At 39.1% G+C, this 23,171-nt stretch overlaps 1 protein-coding gene across 1 annotated transcript in view; it reads left to right on the top strand.

The window, feature by feature from the left end:
* The window catches only part of OPHN1 (oligophrenin 1), a 606,425-nt gene extending 583,634 nt beyond the window's left edge, over positions 1–22,791 (top strand). Inside the window, exons 22-25 of the mRNA XM_082681995.1 lie at positions 16,388–16,553; positions 17,639–17,689; positions 21,412–21,453; positions 22,664–22,791. Of these exons, the coding sequence (XP_082538121.1) occupies positions 16,388–16,553; positions 17,639–17,689; positions 21,412–21,445 (251 nt within the window). The 3' untranslated portion in view covers positions 21,446–21,453; positions 22,664–22,791. The remainder of the gene's footprint in view (positions 1–16,387; positions 16,554–17,638; positions 17,690–21,411; positions 21,454–22,663) is intronic.
* Positions 22,792–23,171: the final 380 nt, after the last annotated feature.

The following is a 23,171-nucleotide window of genomic DNA, read 5'->3' as shown; positions in this document are numbered from 1 at the left end:
TTTGTGTTTGTTTTTGTAGGTTCTTTTCTTCTTTTGTGTTTCCCACTTAGAGAAGTTCCTTTAGCATTTGTTGTAGAGCTGGTTTGGTGTGCTAAATTCTCTTAGCTTTTGCTTTTCTTTAAAGCTTTTGATTTCTCTGTCAAATCTGAATGGGATCCTTGCCAGGTAGAATATTCTTGATTGTAGGTTCTCCCCTTTCATCACTTTAAGTATATCATGCCACTTACTTCTGGCTTGTAGAGTTTCTGTTAAGAAATCAGCTGTTAACCTTATGCAATTTCCCTTGCATGTTATTTGTCATTTTTCCCTTGTTGCTTTTAATAATTTTTCTTTGTCTTTATTTTTTGTCAATTTGATTACTGTGTGTCTTGGGGTGTTTCTCCTTGGGTTTATCCTGTATGGGACTCTCTGCACTTCCTGGACTTGGGTAACTATTTCTTTTCCCATGTTAGGGAAGTTTTCAACTATAATCTCTTCAAATATTTTCTTGGTTCCTTTCACTACTTCTTCTCCTTCTGGCACCCCTGTAATGCAAATGTTGTTGTGTTTATGGTTGTACCAGAGGTCTCTTAAGTTGTCTTCATTTCTTTTCATTCTTTTTTCTTTATTATGTTTTCTATGTATAAAATAATATCATCTGCAAATAGTGACAGTTTTACTTCTTCCTTTCAATATAGATGCATTTTATTTCTTCTTATTGCCTAATTGCTCTGGCTAGGACTTCCAATTCTATGTTTAATAAGAGTGGTAAGAGTGGGCACCCTTGTCTTGTTCCTGATCTTAGAGGGATAGCTTTCAGTTTTTCACCATTGAGTATGATGTTGCCTGTGAATTTGTAATATATGGCCTTTATTATGTTGAGGTACTACCTTCTATACCCATTTTATTGAGAATTTTTATCATATGTGGATATTGAATCTTGTCAAATGCTTTTTCTACATCTATTGAGATGATACATTTTTTAGTTTTCATTTTGTTAATGTGTGGTGTATACATTGATTGATTTGTACATATTGAACCATCCTTGCATCCCTGGAGTAAATCTCACTTGATCACAATGTATGATCCTTTTAATGTATTGTATTGGATGTGCTAATATTTTGTTGAGGATTTTTTCATCCATGTTCATCAGAGATATTGGCCTGTAACTCTGTGTGTGTGTGTGTGTGTGTGTGTGTGTGTGTGTGTTGTCCTTGTCTGGTTTTGGTATCAGGGTAATGTTGGTCTTGTGAAATCAGTTAGGAAGTTTTTCCTCCTCTTTAAGTTTTTAGAAAAGTTTGAGAAGGATAGGTATTAAATCTTCTTTGAATGTTTGGTAGAATTCACCTGCAAAGCCGTATCGTCCTGGACTTTTGTTTTGGTAGAGGTTTTTGTTTACTGTTTTAACTTCTTTGTTAGTGATCGGTCTATTCAGATTTTCTTTCTTCATGACTTAGTCTTGGAAGGTTGGGATTCAAGAATTTGTCCATTTCTTCTAGGTTGGCTGATTTGTTGGCATATAGCTATTCATAACTTTTTTTTTTATAATTATTTGTATTTCTGTGGTATCTGTTATTATGTCCGTTCTTTCATTTCTGATTTTACTTATCAGAGACTTTTCTCTTTTTTCTTAGTGTCTAGCTAAAGGTTTGTTAATTTTGTTTATCTTTTCAAAGAAACAGCTCTTAGCTTCATTGATCTTTTGTATTGTCTTTTTGGTCTCTATTTCATTTATTTCCACTCTGATCTTTATTATTTCCTTTCTTGTACTGACTTTGAGCTTCATTTTTTTCCTTTTTTTTCTAGTTCATTTAGGTGTAAGGTTAGATTGTTTCTTTCAGATTTGTTTCTTGTTTCTTGAGGTAGGCCTGTGTTGCTATAAACTTCCCTCTTAGTACCACTTTTGTTGCATTCCATAAATTTAAGTATGTCGTATTTTCATTTTCATTTGTCTTCAGGTAATTTTCAATTTCTCCTTTGATTTCTTTGTTGTCCCAATAGTTTTTCAGTAGTATGTTGTTCATTCTCCACGTATTTGTAATTCTTGTAGATTCTTGTAGTTGATTACTAGTTTCATTCCATTGTGATTGGAAAAGTTGCCTGATATTATTTCAATCTTCTTAAATTTATTGAGACTTGTTTTGTGTCCCAACATATGGTCTATCCTTGAGAATGTTCCATGTGCACTTGAGGAGAATATGTATTTTGCTACTTTTGGGTGGAATGCTCTATACAAATCTATCAAATCTATCTGGTCTAATGTTTCATTTAAGACTGCTATTTCCTTGTTGACTTTCTGTATGGATGATCTATCCATTGATGTAAGTTGAGTGTTAAAGTCCCCTACTATTATTGTGTTGCTATCAATTTCTTCCTTTAAGTCTGTTAATAATTGCCTTATATATTTTGATGCTTCTACATTAGGTGCATTATATTTACCATTTATTAAGTATCTGCTATGTTCCTGGCACTGTACTAGGTACTAGCATAATATTTCTTATCCTCACAAACTTATTGTGAAGAATATATTTTTTTTCTACTAGAAAACTGAGGCTCCCAAAGGTGTTAATTGCCAAAGGTTCATAGTGAGTAACTGGCAGATCTGGGATCTAAGTCTTAGCAAGTCTGGCAGGCATCAAAGTCTGTGTTCTTTCCAGTAAGGCAGAACTATCACTTTACCTTCCTATAAGAAGCTTTGAACCTGTGAACTATTGTTTTCTCATTCTTACTTTCCAGTATAGTAGAAATAGGGACAAGAGGGCACAACTGCAGCAAAACTATGGGCTTTTTAAGTTACAAATTACAAATTCAAAATGTGGCTGACTTCTGCAAATTTAATTGGCTACTAGATGGGGAGACTCATGTTGGGAGGTTGTGACTAATCTAGAGGGGACTAGGGGGAATATAATTCTATGAAAAAAGAGACTTTGATATCACAAAGGCTTAGATCCACATCCTGACTCTTTTATTTTCTAGCTAGATAGCCTTTTAAAAATGTGCCTTATGTTTTGTATCATGTCCTGTTCCAAAAAATATTTAAGGCATTTCACAATATAGAAAAATATAAGAACTTAAAAAATAGTAAGAATAATTGCTGTGTAACTGGCCCCTTTCTAGGTGTTGAAGACATAAGAGTGAATAAGACATACAGGGTCCCTACTGTCTTTAAGCTTTTATAAGGACTTAGCAAACCTAAGCCTTAATTTGTTGAAAAAAAGTCAAAAGAAAAATATGACATGACACGAAAATTATATGAAATTCAATTTTCCATGTCCGTAAACAGAAACATGCTCCTTCGTTTACATATTGTCTGGAGCTGCTTTCATGATGTGGGTTGTTGCATGTAACAACCTCAATATGGGTTGATGGCATTGTCTCAGAGCACAATTCAGTAAAAGCTATTCTATGGGGCTCTGATAAGATTTCTACTAAGTAACTGACTATGAATTCTCTAGCTTGACACTGATGCATCTGTATGATTACAGTTAAGTTATTTAACCTCTTTGTACCTTGGTTTCCTTATCTGTAAATGGGAGAAACAGTTCATCCCTCAGAATTATTGCTAAGGTTAAAAGGAATAACAAATAAAGTATCTGCTATATAATCAATATACAGAATATGTTATTAATTCCTTCCCCTTTTCCTCCTCTTCATAAGATTTGCCTCTTCTCGGAAGTAACAAGTTAAGCCAGACTTCTATGTACACAACTGCTTCAATTTATAAGTCATATGTTGACCTTCACATCAATCTGGTGGATAACTGGATAACTCAACTTATATTCATCACAGTAAAGTTTGTCTTGCCTGTCGCCAAGCCTTGGGGTCAGTCAGATCTTATCAGCTCAGCCCACACAGTAACTTAGCCCTCCCTATCAGTTCCGCTTTCACCATCTTCTGCTGCAAAGTTAAATCCCAACGACATTCCACTCTTCCCCTTCCTCCATTAGTCCTGCCTCAGGCTGCTGGCGGCAGCTGCTCTGATCTAAGGGTTTCAGCTAATGCGAGTACTCATTTGACTGTCCAGTATCAGCCAGACTATCTAAATCTGGGCCACAGCACTCCCTGGCTTTGCTTTCTGCCTTAAATCAGTTAGCAACAGGCCAGTGTGATGCAGGTTTTCTCAAAGACCCATGCCTCCAGCCTTGGCTACAGGAAGTAGAACTGAGGTAGTACTCCTGCCCTTGGTGAAGAATTAGCCAAACCTCTGGTGTAGTTGCCTCTTGGAACTTTCCCTACTCCCACCTCCTCACATCTTATTCCCTCCCTTCCTCCCCATTTTGGCTGTCACTCCAGTGACAGATATTGGGCATCAGAACAAATATCAACTAAACAAAAACTGCAGACAACTCTGACCCCAAGCTATAACTAATAGTTGTTAGCCAGAGGTTCTAGCCCACAGCCTGAAATGGCAATGTCAGAGGGAGAGAGCTGTCACCTTAGCTGACCCACTCTGCATCTTGTTGTTGTCACTTCAATTCAGCTCCTTCTTCAGAGCTTTGCCTGCCATCCTGAGGGTCAATGCATAGGTCTCTTTGCTTTAGTGATACAACTGTGCCACTGTCCTATCCACCATCTTAACTCCTTGCATTGATCCAACATTTGAATAGACTGGATGTGCTCCACATATTTTCTTAGTAATTAAAGATAGCAAAAACAAGGTGCATGTTAAATTGCTTTGTTCCATGACACTCAACTTGATAATGTAACCAATATTGTTTGCTGATGTAATTTTGTCAAGGGTCCTTTTCTGTTCCACACATGGAACTGGACACGTCTCTTCATCTATTGCATCTAATCATTCTGATAGGCCTTTGAGATAGGTTTTATTTTCCCAATTTCACAGATGGAGAAACTGAGGCTCAGAGAAGTGAAACAGCTTGCCCAGAGTCACCCACATTGTAAGATGTGGAGATGGGGATTGAACCTTGGCTCCCTGGGTATCACATTCTTATTTCTTAAGTGGCTTCAGCTACCTTCCCCTTTCTGTTTTCTAAGAAGCATTCACTTTTGGAGGAACAAAATTATACAAGCCAAATTTCCTGCCTTCCTTTGATGTTGCTGCCTCTTACCAGGCCTGGCTTTGGAAAGGGCATTTTTGTAGCTTCTACAAAGGGACTTAGGACTTTCCTTTGGGGAACGGAGAGGAAGGACATCTACTTACATGTATTTGTTCATTTATTCAGGCACAGTGCTGTGCAATTAGAAAGACAAAGATGAATGGCCATGTTCCCTGCCCTCCAAAGGTTCATGGCAAGGCTGGCATGTAAGCAACCAGTCCCAGTCCAGTGTCATCCATGTTCTAGTGGGAGTTAGAATACATTCCAGTAGGAGCATGGGGTAAAGAGCCCTTCACTGTGCCAGAGGTTCTGAGATAAAAATGGAGAATACATCCACACTGAGACCCTATGACATATGGGCTTAGGAGCCTCTGTCTTGACTGGAGAGAGAAGACTGCATTCTGGTAGCATGCTTTTGGGCTTGGGGAAAGGGTGCTTGTAAGGCCCTGCTCAGCCACAGGGCCATCAATTCTCCACTGGGGTGACTAATGCTATGAGTAGCATTTGCATCTGCTCTAAAAGTATTAGGCACAGACTTGCTCTTGCAGTAATGAGCTTTATGGCCATTATCCACATTTTCTTGTTTGGACTCATTATGCTTTTAATAATGTACTGTGTTTAGTTTTCATTCTCTGGCTTTCCTGGAGCCTAACTCCAAGTTGATTCACAGGGGTCAGAGGCTTTAAGGTGATCATGGGGGAATGTCGTAGAAAGAGATAGATGATTCTAGAAGTTTGAGGGAATCTACAAGTTAAAACAGCCTCCCTTTACTCTGTGCTCTCGGGTAAGGTGTAGATGGATGTAAAAAAAGGTGGAAGAAATTGGCTTAAGGTTGAATATTGATGTTCATCAAGTCCTAAGAAATCTATAAATGCTAAAATTCTTTAGTTATGGTCATTTGATAGAGAATGGGGAGGGAGGGAATAGGTTGGGCTGGAGAGGGAGGTCCAAAGAGTCAAGTTGTGGACCGAAGTTAAAAATAAATTAAAAGGAAGTACAATTTGGTAAAAATACCAATAAGCTCAAAAGGCTTAGTGGAGTCTCAGATATGACTTAGGCTCCAGAGTCACTGAGATGTGAGTTTGAATCCTGGCTCTGCTTCATCCCAGTTGTGGGACCTTGGGCAAGTCACAACCTCTCTGAGCCTTAGTTTTCTAATTTGTAAAATGAAGATATTTGTGACTATAGGATTGCTGTAATGATGAAATGAGATACCAATGTACTTGGCACATAATGAGTACTAAGTAAAAGGTAGCAGTTGTTTTGCTTTTACAGGAGGCTAATTACTAACTACACAATCTTAATTAGGTGAACTTCACTTCTCTGAGCCAGTTTTCTCAACTGTAAGTGGGGACAATGCCTATATTGCAGGTAAGGTTTTTGTGGAGATTAAGTAAGATTAGGTATACAAAACATCTGGTAATATAAAAGAAGTTCAAAAAATGATAGTGGTAGTGGTTGGGTAACAACCTCTCAGGAAATGGCAGGCATGGAAGATGGTAGATATTTACTCTTCTATATTCTAGAGCCTATGAGAAGCCTCAAGCTTCAAATGTAGGTGTCATAAAAGAGCTCAGAACTACTCTTTCCACCCTCAACCTATCTCTGACAATTCCAAACACTCAGAAATAGGAGGACTGTTGATAAGGGGAAGGGGCAAGGAAGGATTCTTAGCCATCCCTCAAAGTCCAGCTAAAGTCCTATTACCTCCATGAAGCCTTTTGACAATTCTGCCCCAGGGAACTCTCCCTTACCTCACTTCTTTTGGCACCCAACTTTGACCCTTTAATTGTGGATGCTGAGTTACTGTATTCATGCTTATTTCCCATGAGTATGACTTCATTTTCCAACTCAGTTTTAAGCCCCTAGATGGCAAAGTCAATGTCAAATCATTTGTCTGCATATGTTGTGAGAGCATAAGGCCAGGCACAAAAGCCCTCAAGGAACACTCAGTCTATTGAACACCTTTCAATTTAGATTTTAGAATAGCCCTGAAATTTGGGTATATCATGTTTGTGTTTGTCACAGATGGCACAAATGGGGACTTCAAAAGGGAAAGCTTTTTCCGTTGTCCTTCTAATGGACTGAACTGTGTTTTTCTTTTCTCAATGAGTATTTATTGAATACCAGTTACATGCAAAGCAATTTACTTGGGCCCCTGGTGAATACAGAGAGGAATCCCACTTAGATCTAGCTCTCAGGTTGCTCCATTTTAATAGGGGAGATAGAGCCACCAAAACAAAGAGCCCTGATTCAAAGTACAAGGTGGTTGGTGCTGTAAGAGTAAGAGAAAGGAACTTGGAACATATTAGGCTTCTAAGAGATGTGGCACTTAAGCTGAATCTTAATAGATGATGCAAATTTGGGCATATTAGAAGGGGTAAAGGGCATCTAGGAAAGAAATGATTAATTGTAGGATGTGTACGTGGAACAAGAAATAATACTGTTTCTGTGGACTATGGGATATGTAAAGAGGAAGGGTGGAAAGTTAGACCAGAAACATCAGTTGAGGCCAGGTGGAAGAAGGTAGTGAATTCCAGGTTAAAAAATGTTTGAGTTTATTCTGCAGGCAACAGGGAGCTGTGAAATCTAAATCTAGTACCTATCTATCTTTCTATCTGGAGATTTTTTTCAAGCTGGTTAGGTACATGATCAGAACTGACTTCTAGAGTATTCCACTGTAGCATATAAAAGTCAGCGGGGAGAGATATAGGCCTATAGACATATCATGGACCTACTGATCTGGAAAATAGTCCAAGTTCACATTGTACAGGTAGGGAAGTGATCTGCTCAAGCTCACACAGCAAGTTAGTTTTAGTATTAAGACTGGAATCTAGGTCTTTTGACTCCCAGTTATTATTACTCTTCCATCCCTGCCTCCTCAGTTTGACACTGTGGCTATACTGTCGCAAATTAGAGGCAGGAGAGAACAACATTGGGGTCTTTCAAACAAGAAAGCCCATTGCTACTACTTCAAAGTTTGACTTAAAATGAATCATCAATTTGCAGCACCCAATAAAGAGCCTAGGAGGATGCAAGGCTGATGACATTTGTTTTCTGAGGCCTTGGTTTGATGTCTATTTGGATGTGGCTGCAACTGGGAAATGAATGGGTTTCATATTTCAGGGGGAGTCATCTGGTTCTCTCACCAAAGGAAACAGTAGCCTTAGGGTGGATACAGCTTCAGGTAGAAATGTTTTCTGGCTCTGACTGTAGCATATGCTTCCTATCCAATACCTCCTCCAGTGACCAGTAGAAATGGAACAGCATTGTCAGCTGTTATAATCTGATCTGCAGTGAGCAAGCAGCATCATGTGACCTAGTGGTTCTCAACTCTGGCTATACATAGCATCACCTGGGGAGCTTTTAAAAATACCCATACCAAGGTGCTACCCCAATCAATTAAGCTAGGCTCTCTGGGGATGGGTCCCCAGTACTGTATAATTTCAATGTTCCCAATGTATAGCCAAGGTTGAAAATCACTGGTACTTCTGACCACTTGGGCTTTGGAAAGCAGATGGACCTGAGTCTATTGTCAATTAACTATGGGGTTATACTTCTCATCTCTGTGTTTCTGTTTCCTCAACTGTAGAACAGGCATAATGCTTCTTGTCTTTCAGGGTTAGGGCCAATGTTAAATGAGTATATATGCATAAAGTACTGAGTATATTATCATAGTACCTGGAACAGAGCAGGTGTTCAATAAAAAAGGTAGCTAAAGTTTTTTACCAGTTATTTTATTACCATTACCATTATTATTGTCATTTATAACTTTTTATATTACTACTAATAACAACAAAACAGCAGACACTGGGAAGAAAAGTGGATGCAAAAACAGGAGATATGAGTTTTAGTCCTCACTCTACCACTTACCTAACTATATGATTGCGGGTGAGTGAGTTCACCTTTCCGAACCTTAGTTTCCTTCTCTATAAAATGGGAAAGATAAGACCCATCTGCTATTCTTTCCTCCCAAGCTTATTGTGAACATCAAATAATTAATTGGGAGAGTGCTTTGAATATTATAATGTGTTAGAAAAATTGGATTATTATTATTATTTTGGTCACTCTTTAGCTGCAATTCTGTGTACCCGACCTGGTGCTAAGGGGAATGGCATGTCCAGAAATGTAAGATACAGCCTAGTGTGTAAATGAATAGTACTTGGTTCATACCTCCATTAGAACACCAATCACACTGTATTATCATTATCTTTCTTCATATCTGTCTGCCTCACCAGAATGACTAGCTGGAGGAATTAAAAAACCCCATGGAGCAATATATAAGTACTTCATGAGTGCTTACATGGATGGAAATTACCAATGTCAGCTCAAGTGTTCAGAGGATTGAGATTTGAGCTGACTGTTTAGGGGTAGTTACAGTACAGATAAGACATGAGAACAGGGACATATATCGGGAAAGAAGCAGGACAGAGTCTAACACTTACTTATCCCTACTACATGCTAGGTATTCTCTAACAGCCATCTAATTTAGTCCTTACAACCAGCTTGTGAGGACGGGTTATTATATCCATTTCCCAGATGAATACCTTGATAGTCAAAGAGTTGAAATAACTGCACAGGGTTCCACAGTTTGGAAGTCGCAGAACAAGGCCTGAAAGCAGGGTCTGCCCAACTCCAGACTTACTTTCCACACTGTACCATACTGTCTCATCTAGAAGAGTCAAGGGCTTGCTGCTTTGATAGGGCCGGTGAGGAGACCAGTTTAACAAAAGTAGAGCTGGTATTTAAAATCTAGCACTAGTACCTGGTTTAATAATTTGGGACCAGCTCATAGAGGGCCTTGAATTTATGTTAAGGAGTTTGAACTTATCCTGTACATTTTATAGTCACTGAGAAAATCTTTAAGGAGAAGAAATACAGTGTGGAAATACTTAAGGTAAATCTTACAACAGTATTATATGGATTAAAGTTAATATTTTTTACATTTACCTTAAAAAGTTTTGTAGAAGAAAACAATGAATATCAAGGTTTACTGACAAAAATTGAATGAATATCAAGATCTACTAACACCCTTGCATAGTTGCAAACGTGTCTATTTCCAGATGGTGTTCATCAGGCCATGAACATTTTTTGTGGACTTTTTTTCACTTAATATTATTTTATATGAATACATTTTTTGACCTAGCCTAAATCCTTGTCATTTCATGCATAATATGTATTGGTTAAATACTTGTAAGAATTGAATTGTTTGTTTATCAGCCTTTGTGGTTGGGTCTGAATTTTTGCTGTTAAGAAGCATGTTTATGTGCTACTTGTTTTCCTTATTTTTTTCTTTAGAGTTAATTTCTTTGGGCCTGTTCCCCAAAGTGGATCAACTGGATTAATGAGTATGAACTGTCTCATATATATTATTTTGCATTTCATTCACATTGTTCCAGAATTCCTTTTGTTTTGTTTTGTTTTTGTTATTTTTTTATACTGCAGGTTCTTCTTAGTCATCAATTTTATACACATCAGTATATACATGTCAATCCCAATCGCCCAATTCAGCACACCACCATCCCCACCCCACCACAGTTTTCCCCACTTGGTGTCCATACGTCTGTTCTCTACATCTGTGTCTCAACTTCTGCCCTGCAAACCGGCTCATCTGTACAACTTTTCTAGGTTCCACATACATGTGTTAATATACGATATTTGTTTATCTCTTTCTGACTTACTTCACTCTGTATGACACTCTCTAGATCCGTCCACGTCTCAACAAATGATTCAAATTCGTTCCTTTTTATGGCTGAGTAATATTCCATTGTATATATGTACCACATCTTCTTTATCCATTCGTCTGTCGATGGGCATTTAGGTTGCTTCCATGACCTGGCTATTGTAAATAGTGCTGCAATGAACATTGGGTGCATGTGTCTTTTTGAATTATGGTTTTCTCTGGGTATATGCCCAGTAGTGGGACTGCTGGATCATATGGTAAATCTATTTGTAGTTTTTTAAGGAACCTCCATACTGTTCTCCATAGTGGCTGCATCAATTTACATTCCCACCAGCAGTGCAAGAGGGTTCCCTTTTCTCCACACCCTCTCCAACATTTGTTGTTTGTAGATTTTCTGATGATGCCCATTCTAAATGGTGTGAGGTGATACCTCAGCGTAGTTTTGATTTGCATTTCTCTAATAATTAGTAATGTTGAGCAGCTCCTCATGTGCTTCTTGGCCATCTGTATGTCTTCTTTAGAGAAATGTCTATTTAAGGTCTTCTCCCCATTTTTGGATTGGGTTGTTTGTTTCTTTAATATTGAGCTGCATGAGCTGTATATATATTTTGGAGATTAATCCTTTGTCCGTTGATTTGTTTGCAATATATTCTCCCATTCTGAGGGTTGTCTTTTCATCTTGTTTATGGTTTCCTTTGCTGTATAAAAGCTTTGAAGTTTCATTAGGTCCCATTTGTTTATTTTTGGTTTTATTTCCACTACTCTAGGAGGTGGATCAAAAAAGATCTTGCTGTTATTTGTCAAAGACTGTTCTTCCTATGTTTTCCTCTAAGAGTTTTATAGTGTCCCATCTTACATTTAGGTGTCTAATCCATTTTGAGTTTATTTTTCTGTATGGTGTTAAGGAGTGTTCTAATTTCATTCTTTTACGTGTAGCTGTCCAGTTTTCCCAACAACACTTACTGAAGAGACTGTCTTTTCTCCATTGTATATCTTTGCCTCCTTTGTCATAGATTAGTTGACCATAGGTGCATGGGTTTATCTCTGGGCTTTCTATCTTGTTCCATTGATCTATGTTTCTGTTTTTGTGCCAGTACCATATTGTCTTGATTACTGTAGTTTTGTAGTATAGCCTGAAGTCAGGGAGTCTGATTCCTCCAGCTGCGTTTTTTTCCCTCAAGAATGCTTTGGCTATTCGGGGTCTTTTGTGTCTCCATACAAATTTTAAGATGATTTGTTCTAGTTCCGTAATAAATGCCATTGGTAATTTGATAGGGATTGCAGTGAATCTCTAGGTTGCTTTGGGCAGTATAGTCATTTTCACAATATTGTTTCTTCCAATCCAAGAACATGGTATATCACTCCATCTGTTGGTATCATCTTTAATTTCTTTCATCAGTGTTTTATAGTTTTCTGCATACAGGTCTTTTATCTCCCTAGGTAGGTTTATTCCGAGGTATTTTATTCTTTTTGTTGCAATGGTAAATGGGAGTGTTTCCATAATTTCTCTTTCAGATTTTTCATCATTAGTGTATAGGAATGCAAGAGATTTCTGTGCATTAATTTTGTATCCTGCAACTTTACCAAATTCATTAATTAGCTCTAGTAGTCTTCTGGTGGCATCTTTAAGATTCTCTATGTATACTATCATGTCATCTGCAAACAGTGACAGTTATACTTCTTCTTTTCCAATTTGTATTCCTTTTATTTCTTTTACTTCTCTGATTGCCATGGCTAGGACTTCCAAAACTATGTTGAATAATAGTAGTGAGAGTGGACATCCTTGTCTCATTCCTGATCTTAGAGGAAATGCTTTCAATTTTTCACCATTGAGAATGATGTTGGCTGTGGGTTTGTCATATATGGCCTTTATTATGTTGAGGTAGGTTCCCTCTATGCCTACTTTCTGGAGAGTTTTTATCATAAATGGGTTTGAATTTTGTCAAAAGCTTTTTCTGCATCTATTGGGATGATCATATGGTTTTTATTCTTCAGTTTGTTAATATGGTTTTTCACATTGATTGATTTGCGTATATTGAAGAATCCTTGCATCCCTGGGATAAATCCCACTTGATCATTGTTTATGAACCTTTTAATGTGTTGTTGGATTCTGTTTGCTAGTATTTTGTTGAGGATTATTGCATCTATATTCATCAGTGATATTGGTCTGTAATTTTCTTTTTTTTGTAGTATCTTTGTCCAATTTTGGTTTCAGGGTGATGGTGGCCTCATAGAATGAGTTTGGGAGTGTTCCTTCCTCTGCAATTTTTTGGAAGAGTTTGAGAAGAATGGGTGTTATCTCTTCTCTAAATGTTTGATAGAATTCACCTCTGAAGCCATCTGGTCCTGGACTTTTGTTTGTTGGAAGATTTTTTTTTTGCGGTATGCAGGCTGTGCAGGTATGCATTGCTGTGGCCCCTCCCTCTGCAGAGCAGAGGCTCCGGATGCGCAGGCCCAGCGGCCATGGCCCACCGGCCCAGCTGCTCCACAGCATGTGGGATCCTCCCGGACCGGGGCATGAACCCACGTCCCCTGCATCGGCAGGTGGACTCTCAACCACTGCACCACCACGGAAGTCCATATTGGAAGATTTTTAATCACAGTTTCAATTTCATTACTTGTGATTGGTCTGTTCATATTTTCTGTTTCTTCCTGGTTCAGTCTGGAAGGTTATACCTTTCTAAGAATTTGTCCATTTCTTTCAGGTTGTCCATTTTATTGGCAGAGATTTGCTTGTAGTAGTCTCTTAGGATGCTTTGTATTTCTGAGGTGTCTGTTGTAACTTCTCCTTTTTCATTTCTAATTTTATTGATTTGAGTCCTCTCCCTCTTTTTCTTGATAAGTCTGGCTAATGGTTTATCAATTTTGTTTATTTTCTCAATGAACCAGCTTTTAGTTTTATTGATCTTTGCTGTTGTTTACTTTGTTCCTATTTCATTTATTTCTGCTCTGATCTTTATGATTTCTTTCCTTTTGCTATCTTTGGGCTTTGTTTGTTCTTCTTCCTCTAGTTGCTTTAGGTGTAATGTTAGATTGTTTACTTGAGATTTTTCTTGTGTCTTGAGGTAGGCTTGTATAGCTATAAACTTCCCTCTTAGAACTGCTTTTGCTGCGTCCCATAGGTTTTGGATCATCGTGTTTTCATTATCATTTGTCTCTAGGTATTTTTTGATTTCCTCTTTGATTTCTTCAGTGATCTCTTGGTTGTTTAGTAACGTATTGTTTAGCCTCCATGTGTTTGTGTTTTTTACGTTTTTTTCCCTGTAATTCATTTCTAATCTCATAGCATTGTGGTTCAGAAAAGATGATTGATGTGATTTCAATTTTCTTAATTTTACTGAGGCTTGATTTGTGACCCAAGGTGTGATCTATCCTGGAGAATGTTCTGTGCACACTTGAGAAGAAAGTGTAATCTGCTGTTTTTGGATGGAATGTCCTATAAATATCAGTTAAATCGATCTGGTCTGTTGTGTCATTTAAAGCTTCTGTTTCCTTATTTATTTTCATTTTGGATGATATGTTCATTGTTGTAAGTGAGGTGTTAAAGTCCGCCACTATTATTGTGTTACTGTCAATTTCCTCTTTTATAGCTGTTAGCATTTGCCTTATGTATTGAGGTGCTCCTATGTTGGGTGCATATATATTTATAATTGTTATATCTTCTTCTTGGATTGATCCCTTGATCATTATATAGTGTCCTTCCTTGTCTCTTGTAACATTCTTTATTTTCAAGTCTATTTTACCTGATATGAGTACAGCTACTCCAGCTTTCTTTTGATTGCCATTTGCATGGAATATCTTTTTCCATCCCCTCACTTTCAGTCTGTATGTGTCCCTAGGTCTGAAGTGGGTCTCTTGTAGACATCATATATATGGGTCTTGTTTTTGTATCCATTCAGCAAGCACGTGTCTTTTGGTTGGAGCTTTTAATCCATCCACATTTAAGGTAATTATCAATATGTATGTTCCTATGACCATTTTCTTAATTGTTTTGGGTTTGTTTTTGTAGGTTCTTTTCTTCTCTTGTGTTTCCCACTTAGAGAAGTTCCTTTAGCATTTGTTGCAGAGCTGGTTTGGTGGTGCTAAATTCTCTTAGCTTTTGCTTGTCTGTAAAGCTTTTGATTTCTCCGTCGAATCTGAATGAGATCCTTGCCGTGTAGAGTAATCTTGATTGTAGGTTCTTCCCTTTCATCACTTTAAATATGTCATGCCATTCCCTTCTGGCTTGTAGAGTTTCTGCTGAGAAATCAGCTGTTAACCTTATGGGAGTTTCTTGTGTTATTTGTCGTTTTTCCCTTGCTGCTTTCAATAATTTTTCTTTGTCTTTAATTTTTGCCAATTTGATTACTATGAGTTTCGGCGTGTTTCTCATTGGGTTTATCCTGTATGGGACTCGCTGCTCTTCCTGGACTTGGGTGGCTATTTCCTTTCCCATGTTAGGGAAGTTTTCGACTATAATCTCTTCAAATATATTCTCTGGTCCTTTCTCTCTCTCTTCTGCTTCTGGAATCCCTATAATGCGAATGTTGTTGCATTTAATGTTGTCCCTGAGGTCTCTTAGGCTGTCTTCATTTCTTTTCATTCTTTTTTCTTTAGTCTGTTCCGTAGCAGTGAATTCCTCCATTCTGTCTTCCAGGTCACTTATCCGTTCTCCTGCCTCAGTTATTCTGCTATTGATTCCTTCTTGTGTAGTTTTCATTTTGATTATTGTATTGTTCATCTCTGTTTGTTTGTTCTTTAATTTTTCTAGGTCTTTGTTAAACATTTCTTGCATCTTCTTGATCTTTGCCTCCATTCTTTTTCTGTGGTCCTGGATCATCTTCACTATCATTATTCTGAATTCTTTTTCTGGAAGGTTGCCTATCTCCACTTAGTTTAGTTGTTTTTCTGGGGTTTAATCTTGGTCCTTCATCTGGTATATAGCCCTCTGCCTTTTCATCTTGTCCATCTTTCTGTGAATGTGTTTTTTGTTCCACAGTCTGCAGGACTGTAGTTCTTCTTGCTTTTGCTGTCTGCCCTCTGGTGGATGATACTCTGTTCCAGAATTATTGATGGCTATCTAGTTAGAATAAGCCCAGTGTACAGTACCCCCAGCAGTGTGTGCATGCATATGTTTCACTATATTCCTGCCAGAATCATTTTATTAAAAAATTATGTGTATTTATTTTGTACTGAGTGACCTGGAAACTAGAGACATAGAGGCAGAAAGGTGAGTTAGGAGACTGCCACAATAGTCAAGGCTTAAGTGAAAATAGACTCATTTTTGGTGATGATGAATGTAACAAATTTATCATCAAACATTGACTAAGCACCTGCTATGTGCCAGTGACAGTACTAAACATATTACCACCCAAGTAAATCCTCTCAATGTCTCTGTAAGATAATATATTTTTAGTCTTGATTATCTGGTTGAGGAAACTGAGACTGAGCAAATTGATGTGACATACCCTAGGTCACACAAATGTGAAGCTCCAGAGCTGAGGTTCAAACATAGACTTTCTGAAGGGACAGCTTCTGGAAGAATATATTTTTTAATCCAGAGTTGTTAGTTACCAAAAAGAAATGGGGACCAAGGGAGGTGGCCATGATAGCTGCAATATTGGGTACCTGCTGAGGAGTGGTGTTCCATTTGGCTCACTGTCCAAGTTCTTGTTGTTCTCTTTTCCAGGAGACTCTGACAGTTTCAGCACAGTTCGGCCTCCAGGAGAAAAGCCAACCATCATCCGACCCCCAGTGAGGCCTCCAGATCCTCCCTGCCGGGCAACTACTACCCAGAAACCCGAACCAAAGCCAGATATAGTGACTGGCAATGCAGGGGAAATCCCATCGTCTGTGTAAGTAGAGTTGTTTTTCAACCTTGACCTAAAGTCCACCTTAGACCACTAAGAATGCTTTCAGGATCACCATTATGGTTGTGAAGGGTGTACAATGCACAACTCCAGGGTATCGTTCACTTCATAGTGTAGGGGACTGTCGCAGACCAGCTCTGTTTGGAGTGTTCTACTCAACACTTAAAGCTGGGAGATTTTTCCTAAAGGTGAGGTGTTTAAATCTTGGTACCCGATAGGAGACCCATTTTTCTTAGTCTCCCTGATCTCTCTAGGGTGATAAGATTACCGGCTGCTTTCATGCTTCTTTGCCTCTGTAAATTTTTTTTCTTATTATTACTACTGGTTTTAAAAGTAATTTAATGAACAGATTTGGTCATTTTACGTGTGCTTTGAAGCTTTTTTTTTTAAAGAGAAGGTATGATTTTTAAAAATCTTCCAGAATGACTCAGATTCTCCAGAGAGCCTCTTACAGGGTAGTAGCAGAGCTATTATCCAACCAGCCTTCCTGAGTCTGGCCTGTAAGTCAAGGAATCAGGGATAGAGCAGCTAAGGTGGGGCCACAGCAACTCTCAGGGACCAGCTTTTCTTGGCCACAAAACTAGCCTGGCAGGCCTCTCCTCAGCCAGTGCCTGGGACCCCTCTCAGTATTCTGCCTCCTAGTGTTCCTTTTTCTTGTGTCTTTTGTTTTCCATAATTGCAAAATTGAGGAAATAAGAAAAACAGAGCCTCTACTGTTTGGACTAATTAGCTAAGTGTATTTGCAAAATGTCAAAAATTATACTCTGAAACCAAGAACTTGTTTCACTTATTTCTCCCAAGAGTAATCTGAATGGGCAACATACTTAGATCATTCTGAGCCAAGGGGAAGCAAAGAGTATCAGCCATAGCCTTGGGGGTGCCTATGGTCTCTGAGCCATTTCACATTCTGATACTTGGGTTTTTCCTCAGACCCAGATCCTTTGCAAGCTAAGGCAGAGCCTGGCATTGGTGGCCTATCTGGTTCATATTTTCTTTTCCTTTCCATTGGCCATTGGTTCCCACACATATTCCAGAGCAACTCATGGGACTTGGTTGGCTTCTCTTTGCAGGGTGGCTTCCAGGACCAGGTTCTTTGAAATAGCTTCCCGGAAAACAGGAAGGTAAGAGATGCAGGTGACAGAAATGAAACCAAATAACTTTTTAATAAATGTATCATGAGCATGTCATTTGCTCTCTTAACATTGTATTTTTGTTTCTCTGTAGCTCTGTCTCTTTCTCTCTGTCTGTGTTTGTTCCTTTCTCTCCCCCAACACTGTCTCTCTGTCTCCCTGTGTCTCTGTCTTTGTCTCTATAACTGTATGTCTCTCTGCCTTTGTCACTCTTGTCCATTTGTCTCTCGCACACTGTTTCTCTGTCTCTGTAATTCTCAGTCTCTTTATGTCTCTCCTTGTGTTTTTCTACTTATGTCTCTGTTTCCCTATCTCTTTGACTCTTTTTCTGTCTCTCTCCATGTCTCTCTTTCTTTGTCTATCTCTGTATCTGTTGTCTCTGCCTCTCTGACTCTGTCTTTCCATCTCTTTCTCTCTTTCTCCTCTCTCTCTCACACATACATAGAGTACTCACAGGCCAAGTGGTATTGCAAAAACTTTATGCTCGATGTAGGTCTAATTTTTTTTGTTAGTTTACTTATTTAGACCCTATTATATTCTAAAAGGGCAGCTGATATGAATATATAGAAAGCAATATTCTAATATAAACAGCCTTAGAATAAGCATAGCCCTCATTTCAGAGGTAAACATTAGACTTAGGTGGTTGTTTTCGAACTGGCTGAACATATAAATCACCTGGAAAATTTTGAGGGAAAATAAAATGAACACAGATTCCTGCCTTCTGCTCTAGACCCACAAAAAACAGAATCTCCAGGAGTAGGGCCTGGGAGTGTGGGTTTTTTAAATTTCCTTCCTTTATTTCTTTCTTCCAGTTAATTTGTTTTTAAAATCCCTCAAGTACTGGTACAGGCTTTCCAAAGCCTATCATTTGGCACCCTTTAGACTAAAACACCTGGAGAAATGATTGCTTGGCCTTCAGGCACTCTTCTGTGAGTTTATTCAATGTTGCTTATCAGAGAGTTCAAAATTGTGCTTCCTGATGGGTGACAGGAGTGTAACTCTTCCAGGTACCAGTTAAAAGCAGAACAATGTGCCTTTACCAGCGCTGGAGCTGGGATAGGTTTGACATCATCTAGTTAAAACTGTGGGACCCGACTCACCAGGACATGATTCTGAACAGCAGGTCACCCTAGTTCTGCTTGGCAGTCAGCCACAAGGAACTATAGACTAGGCCAAATTCTCCTTAGACAATAATTTACCATTTATTCTACCATAACAAATGAAAGTGAGGTCAAAGCCCCAGATTTCTCTTACTGATAGAATGAAGATAAAGTTTTCACCTAGGACATTTTTAAAGCAGGCTTAATCAGATAGGCTTGAGGGAAAAAAAGAAAAACAGAAAGAGAGAGAATACTTTATATTCTTAATAAAGTATCTGCCTATGAGCAGGACTACTTCCTACTTCCTGGTGGTCCTTCCAACTTCCCTAGGATAAACCATATGAGAAATAAATACCAGGGAAATAGAATGAAGCAAACTAGAATTAACAGAATGAACTAGGCATATCTAAAGGAAAGCTTTTTAGAGGAAGTGATATCTGAGATGGGGCTTTAAAGATGGATAGAATACACTGAAAATGTGAGGGATTGATCTGTAGCTTTGAACAGGGAACCAAGGCATTGAGAGGGATACGTACTAGGCATGAACAAAGTCCAACAGAATCTTTAAGGCAGCCTGACTTTTAATAGGGAAACTGTAGCCAACCTGGTGTTGAAAGTGTGGAAAGATTGGTAACCACTACCTGGGCTTTGTCATTTAGTGCTCAGGGAGGTCTTGGACCAACTGCAACATAGGGCACTGTGGTCAAAGCAGGCACTTCAGGCTGGAGGACAACCTAACCAATCCTATGTCCAGGCCTCTGGAACCTAAATTTAATCCTGTTCCTTATTCCCAGATTCCATCTTGGCAGGATTGTGGGTAAGGCCAAGGTGGGTACACCAGTCCTCCAATATGTAATAAGCCACCTTCCTAGGTACCCACAGGTTCCTCCCACTCAGCATCCATATAAGGAAAGCACCCCTTCTGTCTAGGCCCCAGTTTTGTAACCACCACTTGCATCAGTGCACCTACATGATGGCTACTGGTCAAGATTCTTAGACTAGCCAGTCAATCCCATATCATCTCTAATGAAAATGATCTGTTTAACCTTTTCTCTGCCCCTTTTTGCTTCCAGTTTGTACACCTGACTCTATGTAACCTGACATTTGAATGACCTCACTTCTCATTCATCTCCCTTCTACAATACAACAATTAAAAAAAATTAAAAACTTGAAATAAAATGAGAAGTGGCTCATCAAGAAGAGAAGGGAGGGGAAGACATTTCAGTAAGGCAGAATAGCTTATGCAAGGCAGGTTCACAAAGTGATTAGTGTTCCACTTTGGCTAGAATGTGGGGGTGAGAAGAAGGAAGCTTAGCTAGAGTTGAGGCCAAGAAGATGGATTGGGGCCAGACTGTAAACGCCTTATATGACATACTAAGGAGTTTGGTCTTTATTCTGTAGTCCATGGGGTGTCATGGAAAACTTTTCAGCATGACAATGCATATTCTAAGCTGCCTGAGTTATTTAAAAAAAAAACACACACACACATTCTGCTGTTAATGAGGAAGATAGTTGGGACAGTAAAACCTGGAGGCAGGGAGACCAGTTAGGAGGCTAATCATCCTGGCAAGAGTTGATGAGGTCCTGATGTATGGCATTGTCAATAGGAATGGAATGAAAGGACAGATTTGAGGTAGACTCAGTAAGACCTTACTGACTTTTCAAACATGGAGCATTGGAGAAAGATTAAGAGAGAAGAAAGTCTAACTTGGGCAGTTAGGTAGATGGTAACAATAATTAATCATGGAGGAATAGGTTTTGTGGGAAAGTTTCTCTGCTCAAGTTTGGACACAGTTTGTATGAAGACTCTGTGGGACATCCAGATAGAAATGTCCAGTGGGTAACTGCAACTTAGACTAGTGATTGGGGCTGGATCTACGTAGGTTTAGAGGTAGAACTGTTAAGTACAGCCACTGTACAAATTTATAGGGGCATTCACATATACTACAATGTGAATAGTAACCTTTTGGGGGTGGTCTCAGTATTTGATGGGAATTGAAATCATGGATGGGAATAAGATCACTCAGGGAGTAGGTATTAATAGACTTAAGAGAGAAGAGAAAAACAATGTTCAGGATATAGCCCTGGGACAAGCTGTTGTCTGGGATTTTCTGGCCAAATTATATGGAGCTTGATTCTCCAGGATTGTCTCTTGCCTCCAACCATCCCCAGACAAGTCTACTTTAGGACCAATCTAAGCACATCAAGAGGCTGGTTTGGTCTTCAAGGCAAAGAAAGATTCATGTTTCACAAGGCACTTGCCTTCCGTCTTTGCCTTTTTCCCATTGGAGATAATCACAGAATGTAGTCTTTGGTCTTTGGCCAATTCCTCTGGTCTTCCCTTGCCTCCCATAGTATGGCACTCGAAGGATTGTGCTGGCACCTGAAAGATGTCTTTGTGTCTGGGATACTGGGCTCTCTAAATCTGGCAGAGAGGTATGCCAACCTATAAGCATGGAGTGAGATGTTTTGAAACATCTGGATGGAATCACTTCTTCATTTTTCAAATGGCCTAATTGCCACCATCCTGGAAGGGTCACCCATCCACTTGCTTTCCTTTCCAGTTCTGATTTCTAGAGTCTTAGTGAAATGTCTTTCCTCCTTTACCCACAGTTCTCAAGGCAGACTTCCTGGAGATGAGAGTTGAGGCCTCAGGTATGTAGTATCCATCCCTGATTACAAAACCTTGTTACACATATACCTTCTTTATGAGATCTGAGTTTTTGAGGACTGGAGTGCCATGTGGGTCCAGAGGGTGGGAATTCACCTCCATTCCTCAGTTCACTACCCTGTAATTACATGACCCTTAAACTTACTGCCTTTTAATTCTGAGGTTCTCTGTGTTTTTAAGTTTCATTTCTTTCTTGCTCAGCCAAACTACAGTATAGTTTTACAAATTGCCTTTGAATCAAGGTCATTAGGAATCCTAAATTGTGACATTTTGGGCAATTACATTTCCTTCTCTGGGCCTCAATTTCCCAACATGTAAGATGAAATGTTTGGAACCTTTTAACTCCGACATCCTTTGGGTCTATAAGAATATCAGTAACCTCTCATTTGATATTATAGCAGGTCCCAAGAGTCTACCTTAGTATTTGTAGGGGAACTTCATTCCTTCAGATCAAATCACAATTTCAGTCTTACCCCTTGAACCTTCATCCTTAGTTCTTTATATTTGTCTAATGCAAAGCATTTTCACGTCCATTATATCATTTAGTCCATATCAAATGCCAGAAATAGGGAAGTTAATATGTATTTTCACTCAACAAATAAAGGAACTGAGGTTCAAAGGGGATAAGTAACTTACTAAGATCACCAGAACCATGGAGATCATGGAAATTTCTTTCTCTACTAGGAGTTCTGATTGACAATCAGATTGCTGGCATGACATGAACCAATACACACATAAATCAGATCCAGGTATCTGGAGCAGAGCTTTCCATGTACTCCTCAGCCTTCCTTTTCTTCATATCACTGCCAGTCCTCAGAGGTCTATGGGTAGATAAGAGTTTTCTTATCAGCTCTCATGAAGGTGAAGTCTCAGTAAAAGGAAGTTTGGAGTTATTGTAGGGCCATAAAGGCAGTGGCCATTCAGCAAGGTGAGTAATCTCAGAGGTATCAGGCATCTGTATCTCCTGTGGACTTTTTGGGGATTAGAGTTCAGGCTTAAGGCACACAGTTTCCAGCCCTGATTTTAGCACCGTATTAGGACAGTTTCATGGGATCTGAGTTATAAGGGCCTTTTTCTACCCAGCCGCTATTGCTCAGAAGATTAGCTACCTACCAAGAGAGGGCCTACTGCTCAGTGGCTGTTAAGTGTTTAACCAGTCCTAGCTAATTCCTTACTCTCTTCTTTCCCTTTCAGGTTTCAAAAACCTTGGCCTCAGGGGACTCTTTCCAGGTTCTAGAAGAGTCTTCTTCAAACCGTTGTGTGCTGAAGAGCAGATCTTTCCTGGCCCTGCACCTTCAGGCTCTGGGATGCTATAAAATAAGGGACACACATCCTAGATACAAGTTTATTTCTCCTTTGTATTCTGTCTTCATTCCCTCAGAAGGTCTATCTTGAGCTCCTATAAGACTGTGAATGGCTGAACTCCCTCAAGGCAGACTGCAGAAACCAAGCTATCCACCATCCCAAGTCGAAGAGAGGAGCTCAGTTTTCAACTCCTCTCTGAACTTCCTGCCTCCTCAAAAGGCCATCTAGCTCTGAAAGATTTGGGGCTAAAGATTGATCTCAGAAGTCTTACCCTGAACTAGAAGTTACTTGAGTTGGGGCCATTGCTTACCTTGGAAGTAGGGGAGTAGGAATGTTTGCTGAACTTTAGAGAATCTTAATATCTCTTACTGAGGATATGGACCCTGGTGCCAGTTTG

The sequence above is a fragment of the Grampus griseus genome, assembly GCF_964374135.1.
Source record: "Grampus griseus genome assembly, chromosome: X".
Classification (NCBI taxonomy): domain Eukaryota; kingdom Metazoa; phylum Chordata; class Mammalia; order Artiodactyla; family Delphinidae; genus Grampus; species Grampus griseus.
The sequence above is the reverse complement of the archived record's forward strand: the minus strand, read 5'-3'. Positions and strand labels throughout refer to the sequence as shown.